Here is an 11,776-nt window from a genome sequence, read left to right on the forward strand (position 1 = left end):
TAAAAAGTAATTTATTGCATTACATGTCGCTGTGGTAAACTGTACATCAGAGAGACCAAGCGTCGCCTTGGTGACCACTTTGCAGCACACTTGCGCAGTGTGCGTCAACAAACACTCGGTCTCCCTGTTGCGCAGCACTTTTTCGCGCCGCCACTTAGTCTCAGTGACGTAAGCGTCTGCATCTTGCGGAAAGCGTCATCCGATGTACAGCGTAGGCCTAAGGAACTGTAGCAGCGTGCCATTTTCGAACTTAGAACGCTGCATCCAGGGGGAATGAACGTAGATTTTTCCGCGTTCATTCACAACTGAATCTGCTCGCCCTGAAGAAGGTATTCAATTACCGAATGCTCAGCAATTACATGTTTCAGTTCACGATAGGGGCGAGATTTTTTTTATTATTTTGGCGGTAATACGCTTCCGTAATATTTTGTCAATAATAAGTCTCCCCCCCCCGAGCTGTGACAACCTCGACTACAGGCTGCGTGCGAGCGTTCTCCACTACATTACCAAAGGCATGGTGGGAATCAACATGGCGCGGCAAGATCGTACCCATGGAAACGAGGTTAGACCTGCCCACACTATGCCGACCTCAAACGAGGGCGCTACGTCTACCTGTCTGTGGTTTCTTTGTTCAAGATCACGATCATGCATGCACTCCGTGTTAAATGTTAGCGTTTGTACATGTACATGTATGTACATGTAAGTAGTGCACAATGTACATGTAGTGATGTGCGTACATGTACAACTACAGTACAACTTAAAGTGTCCGCTTTGCCATGTTTGCAGTATTCCGGTAACACTAGCAGTAGGCCCATCCTTTTCAAGAATTGAGTTTAAGCACGGCTGTGGCGGCAAATGATCAGCTGGAAGAATGAATCAGGTCATTTCAAACATGACAGAAACAGCAAAGGGGGGACATTCGGATGTCTCTATCGAAGACATTCGATCAAGCTGGAAAGTTCCGGCTATTGCACATTTCTGTTCGTTGTTCCGAAGCACGTTTTCACTTCCTGATTTTGAGATCGAGGTAGGTAGCTCACAGAAATACAAACATGTAGGGCGGCCCAAAGATCGTATGGCGTTAGGCCTACTTCCTGATTAGCAAGGCTCTGCTCCATGCTTTTGTTTGTCCATCTGTTTGATGGTTCCATATGCTATAGTATTGCATATTCCCCCGTAATTGCCGATGACTTTGTTGATTCTTGCCCCCAATCTATTGATGTTTATAATATTAACTACATGTATAATTTATTCTGTGGTTTTGTATTGGAATCTTTTGGCATTATGGAAATAAATGTTGCTTGATTGATTGACTGCATTTTGAAAAATGTCCTGCCATCGTACAGAGAAACCTCCGTTTGCACTTTCAGAAGCAAATCTTTCCCTAAAGACCCTATAATAATAGCTATAGTGTATGTTGTAGTGTTTAACCTATTTTTATGGGCAAAAAGTGAGGTGTTTTTTCTACCATTCTCACCTCTCATCCCTTGATAATCTGCACACATATTAGTGTGGTTTCCTGACTGCAATTTTCCCTGATGTACATAATCTTAATGAGAGTAGTCGGAATTCAAAGTTACAAAAACATTTGCTACCTTAATGTGCTGTGCATGTTTTTGTCACGTGACGTACGGCCACAGAGAATGCAGATGTGTGCGGATCATTGGTAGAAAAAAAAACTCATTTTTGTAATGTACATAGTTAAATGCTACAAAGTACACTTGTGCCCGGTAGTTCCATATAAGTTAGCTATTATTATAGGGTCGTTAGGGGAATATTTGTTGGAGAAAGTGTAAATGGAGGTTTTCTGTGGTACAATTGCAGGACATTTGTCAAAAAGCCATAGTGTATGGACAAGATGGACCCTGAAAGGCCTACGGAGTAGTGCCTTCATGTTCAGGAAGTAGTACTGCGCCGCCAATATGGAGAACTTCCTGTAAATATGCCTAAAATATGATTGCATTGGCACCATTTGGGTTAGACTTTGCCTGCGCAGTGCATGTAATGCATGGGTGCAGGCGCCGCGACAGCGCCTATGCATTAACGTGCACACTTGAATGGCGTCCCGGCGATAACACCTTTTGGGCAGAGTTCTCCATCTTGCGCTGCTATAAGGTGCTGTACTATCTTTGGACAGGCCTAGATTATAGGCATACATGTCGAGTACTTTGAGAACACCAAGTCACTACTCTATCATACGCCGTGTGACTGTGAGCCTACAAAGTTTACATGCACACATTGTCATAATGCAATGGGGTTTTGGAATTGCATCTAATGAATATTGTATAGATACCTTGACAAGGAAATACCACAGTGCCTGCACTTTAGGCATGTATAGCACACATAGCTGCGAAGACAGGACCAACTTGAAGAATGCCTTCATTCTTAATAAACTCGAAGAATTTCAATCCTGGTTCTTTGGCAGAATTTCTATTACATCCACCAATGACAGATGATTTTTGCATTCTTGTAAATTATGAAGAAAGGGTTACAAACTCTCGACAGAAAAGAGATAATTCGGCATATACATATAGATCAATCCCCAGTACGAGGTTCATGCACCTGTAGCTCCATGTTTATGTATGTATGTACGTTTGTAGCGGAACTAGTCATGCCTCGGATACCAGTTTCAATGTTTTCTCCGGTGTTACATGTACATCACACAGATTTAGTTTCTCAACAGTACTGCCAGCAGTCAGATTGTGGAAATTTTTCATAAAACTCGAAGGCATCGTTCAGAAGTTTTGGCAAAATTACAAAAAATGCAGATGCAATACAGACATAATTTTTTAATGAATATGATTTTGTTTACACTAAACACAATAATAGTTATTTTGAAAATTTTTAAAACTAATGGAGCTTGTCTTTAAAACCAGTTATTTTTTACTTTTCCTTTACAATTTGAAGAATTTGCAATAGATATTTAGAATTTCTAAATATTAATTTTGAATGAAATAGTTCATGCCTAATGAAATGGTTATAACTTTTGGGGAATTACATGTTGAATTCAGAAAGCAGACATTTTTAATGATTGTTTCAGACATCTGTATAAAAAGAATGAGTCCACAAAGAAAATGAAATTGCGACACTCGCATGTTGTTATTCCTTCCGCAGACACCAATTTAAGTAATAAGATGATGTCAAAGATGTTGCTATATTTAAAATTCGGGTAAACAAGTTTCAGTGAAAAAATGAAGTCATTCCTTGTGGGATTAGCAAGTGTAAGGTGGCGCAATGCAATCGTTCCTATCTCGTTCTCAGTGCATTGAACATCTTTAAGCAGGAGACTGGCAAAAAGGAGTCAGTCACAGGTAAAATGAGACATTATCACAAAATGAACTGTTTTTGTTTCCTCTGTAAATTAAATCATTCTGTTTATCTTTATTCATAAATAAAGTGCTTTAAAGGCCATTGTAGAAACCATGTCTTGATACTGCAATGATAGAGACTCCACCTCCGCTTCCATACAGTGCACTCACCGATCTTCTGAGCTGTTGTAGAGAAAAATTTATAAATTGAACCACAAATTTTTATGATTCAAATTACCAGTAAATAGTAAGAGTTAAACAACAAGGACAGGATAATTCAGGAAAGTGAGCAAGCAATCTTTATTTCAATCAGAAAATGTGATAACTACATATAGCACGATAATAGAGTAACCCACCCTACTGTATACTATCATGTACAATGTACATGTATGTAAAAACTATCATGTTCAATGTACATGTACATGTATGTAAAAACTATCATGTACAATGTACATATACTGTACATGTACATGTATGTAAAAACTATCATGTACAATGTACATGTACATAGGCCTACATGACACTAACAATTTTCATGTACATAAATGATTGTAACACGTATCTACAATGTAAGTGAAAAGTAATACATGTATGTGCAATGTATATACATGTACATGAAACTATCACCTACGTATGTTTGTGAAACTACCGGTATCATGTCCAGCATTTTGTCCAGAACGGAAACTATTGCCAAGGATTGTATATTTCACACCCCCATTCTTTTGTCATTTTAATCTTGTAAAACTGGTCAGCCCCCCCCAAAAAAAACCCAAAGGCAATGCTCTCTTTATTGCACTGACCCTATAGATGCATGTATTTAGAAATTTCAAATTGTAAATTGTGAGAAAGTGTGATTTTCTTATTGATAATCCAGCCTGGTGGGTATCTAGGAAAAAAGGTAGCGCAAGGCCTGGAACACCCACTTCTGATTGGTTGCTCGACGGCATCCTTTGCTGCGGTATACGTGTAAGTTTAGCGTGGGTACGTGATGCATGCACTGCCAATTTTTTTCACGCGTCTGACATGTAATGTACACAGCGAAGGAGCAGTCATGGCCAAAACATGGAAAGTGAAGAGGATATTTTGCAAGAATTGTTGGCCGATAGCGACTGTGACATATGCTAGCAATGCCAGCGGTATGGACGATGGTGAAGACGATTTCTCGGCAGCAGCAAAGCCAAGAAAGCCAACCAAATGGGACATCAAGTGTATCTTCGTGAACAAATCTGAAACAGGGTACACATGCGCATGGACAGTGTACTCAGGGTACGACTCAGAGACAGACAATGTATACATACAATGTAGCTGATCATCCCACAGCAGTTCCTCGACCTGGTCAAGTTGTGTTGGAACTTGTTGATAGATTTGAAAATCAGGGACACTGCATCGTAGCTGATAATTGGTACACCGGCCCTGCTCTTGTTTATAGGTTAACCCAGTTAGGCTTTGGCTTTTGTGGAACTGTGCGATACAAGACTGAAGGAATTCCACATTTGCAAGCCCCCAAATGTTTCCTATGAAAAGTCAGGACAACTGTGTGTTGTATGGCAGGATAAAAAGCGTGTAACACTCTTGACAAAGTATGGTAACTGTAGTGTAACTAATAAACAGATTGAGTGTAAAAACTGTCCCACAGATTATCGTGACCTCAACAAACCAAATACTGTCATTGAGTACACAACAGTGAGCATATACATGTACATGAGAGGGACCAATTGTGTATCACAACAGTGTGTGTACTATGCATATGCTCACAGATCAGTGAAGTGGTGGAACCAAGTATTTTTTTGCTCTTCTATACATATGTATTCTACATGTAAATGCAAGACTAGTGTACATGTATATTGTCTTAATACCAACTGTAGACTGTCAAATCTTGACTTTCGCCTCTATCTGATCCAAGGCCTGCTGTCAGCAGGGAAGAGTGGAGGTGCCGGACATATGCACAAGAGCAGCCCTTGTATGTCAGAAGATGTACAGCATTATCCAGGCAAAACTGGGCAAAACTAGGCAAAAGCGCAACTGTATTGTTTGCAGTACCAAAGCTCGGAGAAGGCAAACCCACATGATTTGTAAGACGGGTGATAAGCCAGTGTTTGTCATTGGATGCTTTGAGAAATTTCACTCCTAAGATTAAGTAAATCTGTCAATGAGAATGTGTCAGATTTTGTTGGTTTTTATTCCAGTGGACTAGAAATCCCAATTCCTCCCCTCCCCGTTTCAATGTTGTGGTAGAAACGAGCCAGCATGGTGCAGTTTCTCCCAACATTGAAAGGGAGGGGGGAGATTCGGCATTCTGTCCAGTGATGGTAATTTTTGCTTTCAATATAGACCTCTTCTAATGTTTAAGAGTTGAACACTTAATCTCTTTTTTTCTGGCTAGATCCAACTAATAAGAATATTTTTTTTGTGAAATACAGACTAAGTGATTAGGTTGGACCCTACAAGTTTGTTGTAACTACTCCACTGTGTCAATGTTGGTTTATTACTCACGGCATAGTAAAGTCAGGTTATGCCCATACAATCTGTAGAGGGCAGTATGCACATGTACCTGTATGTATGTAAAAAATACATGTACCACAATATTTAACTATATTGCAATTAAACATTTTTATTGCAAGTTATGAAGTTACCCATTGCTATGAAAAACCACAATACCTGTCTTTACATATTTAGAAATGCGGAAATGTACCGTACATGCACGTACATGTATATGCCTGACGAGATTTGTTTAGTGTAGCATTATCGCACGGAAAATAACCACAGCTTGTACCTTGAGATCTTTTGAAGATCAAACCTGCATTTGTGTAAAGCTGTATGTATGTACATGTATGGCTTGATATGTTACTGATACCTAACTGGTCACTGATTTTACTTCACGCAATTTATGATATTGTGCCAGTGCATATTTCATACATGCTGACATAATATGGTAGCAAAGAATAAGAACAAAGAAATGAAGCACTGTTACCAAAACAAGTTAAATGTTAAAATGCATATTGATGTTTTTATATGTTTCTTTACATGTAGGAATTGGAAGAAGCCCTGTTTCTGGATGCTGGTGTTGAGGAAAGTGATTTTATCACCAATCTGGTTGTACAACTTCTTCGTGGCATACAAGGACTGAAAAGTATAATGTGAGTGAATATATATCTTAAGAATGTCAGTTCAGGTACACTGTACATGGATTTTGTCATACAGTTTCATTTCAGCTACCAGTATATTTAATGCTCCAGTCACACCCCTGTACCTTATCAGATTGTTTAGAAAAAAGAGAAAATTTGTGTTTTGAAATAATGTAAAAATTTCATCCAAACTCTATTGATTTGAAATAAAAGATTTCCTTTAATATGTATATATATGTACATGTATTTACATGTAATGTATTGATAACTGGTCTCCTGTAAACTCAACTTTTTTCAAGTTCCTCCACTTTCTTGTGGTGTACACAATTTTCTTTAGGTCAACCTTGGTTTCATTTGGTGAACTATTCTGTGGTCTCCCCCTTGCTTATTTTCCCTTGAGGATTCCAGGTTAGGGCTTGTCTCCAGGTACATGTACATATATGTACTTGTTCATACATTTCCAATGATGGTTTCTGTCCTGAGTGTATGTTGGTGTACATGTACATGCATGCGCAGTCCATTCCTGTGTCCTTGATAGTGTTAGGGTCCTGGCTTTTAATTGCTCTGCAGTGGCTTACATATACAGTACATATATTTTAGGGCTTGACTATTTACATGTATGTTCAATAGGTATAAGGAGTTCAGTATAAAAGTTAAGGCTGGTTGTGAATTTGTAATAGTTTCAACATATTTCAACTTGAGCAAAATTTTTCATGACATCATACATGTATTCAGTTGGCATTTGCCTGAAGTATGAATTTGCCTTTATGCAAACATTTTTGCTCTGATATCCCATAATCCTTCATATACAAATTATGCAGGTACATGTATGCTGTACTGTGTATTGAAGCTGCCATCAAGATTTTTCTTTTATGATTATTTTTATAACCTTGCCTCATACATGTACAAAACTTATCTTCTATACACGGAAATGTATGTCAGATTGGGAACAAGCACTATTTTAAAGCTACAGGTACACGATAGACTTATTACATGTATGTTTATCATTGCATGAATGTGGGATGATTCTTTTTGTGCTTCATTGTGTAAAGGCCCTTTTTTCTTTAGTCAGATAGTTTCAGTTTTTCTTCTTATTTTCCTTCATTTTTATTTGGGGTTTTTGCCTGTCGTGCATTTTCTTACCATTTTATGGTACATGTACATGTAACTTTTGTATATGCATGTTCTTCGTTCAAGGTCAGAGGATTACTTGGAATACCTGAGGTCCGTCATGAAAGAAAAATGGGAGCTAGGAGAGAAGCGAGTCAACCCACTGAACAGTCAAGATGTCACGTTCAAAATGCTTCCTACTCTAACTAAAGTAGAAATCCTACATGCACTTTGCGACTATCGACTTGATGCTGCTGATGTTGCTGTTCTCAAGGTAAACAAATCTACATGTACACACAGATTTGTACCTGTACATTGTGTCATATTGGGACCTTGATCTTAATGAGAATCATGGAAAGTTTTTTGATTTTGTACTTTTGTGCATTTTGTACATGTTTAGTTGTTACCCTGCAGTCACCCAACAAATATACAGGTTTCCATTGCCATGCATACATGTACATGTATATGCACCCAGACATGCCAATATATGCACATTTGTTTTAAAATTTATACAGTTCTGTTTTTGTGGGGAATAAACATGTACATGTGTAGTCAAACATGATAAACACGAGCATGCTTGAGACAAGATCGCACTTACTATGAGCATATTTCTTCAGTCCCGTTCAAAATGTACATATTTCTATGAGAAAGAAACTAACGTAACATGAGCTGTGCTAAGACGAGAACGCAGACAAGACGTAAGCACTTTTGCCTAACCTGCAGTGTCAAAAACCATTGTCCATAGCATTTTTCCGAGTACAATTTGAAAATGCTTCTTCAGAAGCTTAATCCTAGTACAGTCGACTCTCATTAGTAGGAAATCCGTGGGACCACGTAGAAACGTTAATTGTATCTGAAATTCCTTGTAGGTGGAACGCAGTGCAATTGCTTCGGTGCATTGTTGTACTATGTCATGCATGTGCACTTGTATGCATGTATGTGCATACACATGAACGTGTGATTGCTGTTATATCAAAAGATCTCTTGGTTATAATTAATATATTGTGATGTGTTGTGAATAATAAAATTCACTGTCATATGAAAACATGTTTAATGTACATGTGAGATTAAAAAAAACTAGTATATGTGAAAGCGTCGATCAAGGGATTTTTATAAGGCTTCCGATCAGCATGGATGACGACGAAGCTTAACGGCATGCACATGTAGGCCTGTGTGTACCTGCAAGAATGTGGAGACTCATCAACTGGAGCCCTCATCTATATAAATAGTCTTTCCAACACAAATTGTATCATGGAGAGACATTTTTATTTAATTTTCCATCTGTGTTATGATTTTGGACACAAGCTGCATGACATGATTTGTTGACAGTCCAATTTCACTCGCCCACTACGTGGCATGGCCGCCCACGCACAAGATGGTCGCTGAAGAAGCATGTTGTCATGAAGGAATATTGCAATTGGATAGCTGTGTCTTGCAAAATGTTTGTCATGCAAACACACTGTCTCATTGGCGGGTACACTAGATCTTTTTTGTAGCAATATGAATAATTCAGTGTTGGGCAATTAGTTGGGCTCTAGATCCAAAGAAAATAGCAGATCCAAAAGAAATCACCGCCAAAATACTTCCAGAAAGTGTAAACATAACGCAGGTCTAGTTGTGAATCATTTCTCACACGCACGCTTCAGCTTTTCACACCGTAATACTTGCAAGCACGCTACAGTGATGATCAATCTAGACACGTAAACCACACTGTGACAGCAAAATCTGACTTGCAGGAATTGGCCCAATTGTTACCGTTGGCATTTTGTTTTTCGAAATTTTATTGAAGCGCAAAAAGGTGCGTCTGACTCATAAGGGAACCCTGCCCGAGTACGCATGTGCAAGGTGTTGCATTGCGGTGCGGTATCAGAAGTAGAACCACCACAATGCGTCACACATGCACAATGCAAAAGAAAGATTTGCCACAAAGGTACATAGTTTAAATGATATTCAGTACATGTAATGTGTTATTTATCAGCCAATTGACAACAAAATTCCTCCGCAGAAACATCTTTCAACAAAAAAATGAACAAAAACTTGTGGCACCAAAGTATAAAATAACCACAATGTCATTTCAAAGTCATCGTAGGGAGGTTTACGGTAACTGTGCGTCAGCGTATAGGTACATGTTATGATACACATCATAATAATGACTTAACTTCAAAAGAAATTGGGACCTTCTTTTAACTTGTATTCCGGATAACTCAAATTTTCTGTCCATTACCCAGAGATTCAAGGTATTGAGATTTTACTGTATTGGTCTAGGGTTGTACCCTTAGAACAATTTAATAGCAATTCATGCCTGTTACAATACCTTGCAAGGAATAATTTTCAGCAAAAAATCTGCGTGGCAAATCTGCTATACAAACTAATTTTTTCGAGTAATCGCAGTGCAAATTTACAGCACACAATTACAGCATAAACGTATACTTGTGGGGGGGACATCGGATTGGTCATTATTGTGAAAGTCGACACTGATTCGCAGCTGAAGGCCCGTTCATGTAAGTATTCTTTCCTTGCACAAACTGTGCTATGGAGAAACATGACTTTCCTTTGAATTTATTCGTTCATCTTTTTGGGGTTGATACCTCTTGGAAAATGGCAAAATTAATCGTAAGCACCCAGCGGAGTGTTACCCTCTCGCTCATAAACATCGTGAGGACTTCTTTCAACCAATATATGAATATACCTCACCCCAACATATTCATACAAGTATCTTAACCTTTCAACGATTTTGCCTCGTGTAATATAATGCAAAAGTACACACACTTGTACCAGGTAAAATTCGCTCATATTTAGTTTACAAAAACGTCATTGAGCTGCGCTTTCTGGCTGTCAAAGCTCTGCTGCACCGCATGTGCAGTAACCAATGGGCTTGGTACCCAGACACAAGGGTATTTTACAGTTCGTATACGCATTTTCCCTTGTGTGAAAGGTGCCCTGCTAAATATACAGTGGCTTTATACACGTAAGTTTGTACAAAAAACTGTAACATACATGTACCTGTACATGTACTCTACATGTTTGTGACAATGGAAAAAGTCATTGTACGCCACATACATGTACTGTACATGTAGCTGTTAACTTTTTACCACTTTTTGTAAGCTTTTGTGAACGGGACAACAACATATCAAAGGTAAAATTGCTGACTGCTATTCTTGGCCACGAAAACGGAAACTTTTATTTTCATGTTTCTGCTTGCATCACTGCCTTGAAAATGAAATGAATAAATATCGATAATATTGGTATAATAAAAACTGATATATCAATATCAGCCAAAATACGATATTGATGGTGTTTAATAAGGTACCACATTTGAAAGGTGTTTTTTTTGAGGGACAGTAAGGACAGCAATCCATATTTGAAAGTTGGAAATATTTAGCAAAGGACATTACTCTCAGACAATTTGAGCTGCAGAGGTACATACATGTATCATCACGACTCTGTAAATCAGTACCAAGTTTTCTTTTCAGTCTTGACTTGTTTTTACAGAGTTAAATATTACATGTACTTCTTTTATCCTTAGCCATGTACTATCCCTTGAAACAACCCATCCAACCTCACTGCATGCACCCCCAAAATAGAGTTGCTTGTATTGAGATACTGTACTTGAAGTAATTTTTTTTCCACATATTTTTACTGTTTTTTTTTGCCCTATCTATCCCTTCCCATCCCACATTAGTCCCCTTGCCTTTTGCGTACTTGGCCAAGTCCTTTCTTCAGTGATACACATGTAAATATTAGTTGCATGGCAATTCTTCTTTCAGAGAGCTTTCACAGGTCAAGATGCAATTCAAGGTTCTCATGGTGCATGTATGCATTGTCATGAAAAGAATTGTTGCTTCTTGTTTTGTCTCATGCAGCTTGTGGTATTTTGTGTGTGTACAGGACTATGATGGAGATAATCTTCGTGTGGAGCCACTAGGTACAGACCGTACAGGTGCTACGTATTGGTACTTCTATGGCACTCGTCTTTACAAAGAGGATAGACAACTAACTGAAGAAGAAAGAAAGGCCAAGCACAAACAAAAGTAATCGTACCATCTCATTGATTCCTACAGTTAAAAGAAGGTAGAAACATGCCACAGGAATGCATTTGACAACATGGCAAGACATGACAACATGTACCTTGCCAATTGTGGCCAGTGACAGGAACGATCACAAATCTTTTGTGGATTTTTTTAAATTTTCCTCTGGACCAGCTACATTCTTTCAGTTTTCTTGTCGCATATT

At 38.5% G+C, this 11,776-nt stretch overlaps 1 protein-coding gene across 6 annotated transcripts in view; it reads left to right on the forward strand.

The window, feature by feature from the left end:
* Positions 1–610: 610 nt before the first annotated feature.
* The window catches only part of LOC110988947 (uncharacterized), a 37,082-nt gene continuing 25,916 nt past the window's right edge, over positions 611–11,776 (forward strand). For 4 of the 6 annotated variants that reach the window (XR_002599529.2, XR_002599530.2, XM_022252952.2 and 1 more), the window contains exons 1-4: positions 611–1,027; positions 6,339–6,445; positions 7,631–7,817; positions 11,432–11,574. Coding sequence is in view for 3 of the 6 variants with exons in the window: in XM_022252952.2 (XP_022108644.2) it covers positions 872–1,027; positions 6,339–6,445; positions 7,631–7,817; positions 11,432–11,574 (593 nt within the window). In the remaining 3 variants the exon portion in view is untranslated. Of the gene's footprint in view, positions 1,028–1,069; positions 1,667–6,338; positions 6,446–7,630; positions 7,818–11,431; positions 11,575–11,776 lie in introns of those variants that run through there. The other 2 variants (XR_015423452.1, XM_022252954.2) reach the window with 2 other exon arrangements.

The sequence above is a fragment of the Acanthaster planci genome, linkage group LG20, assembly GCF_054643075.1.
Source record: "Acanthaster planci isolate LZ-2023a linkage group LG20, COTS_SCS, whole genome shotgun sequence".
NCBI classification, from domain to species: domain Eukaryota; kingdom Metazoa; phylum Echinodermata; class Asteroidea; order Valvatida; family Acanthasteridae; genus Acanthaster; species Acanthaster planci.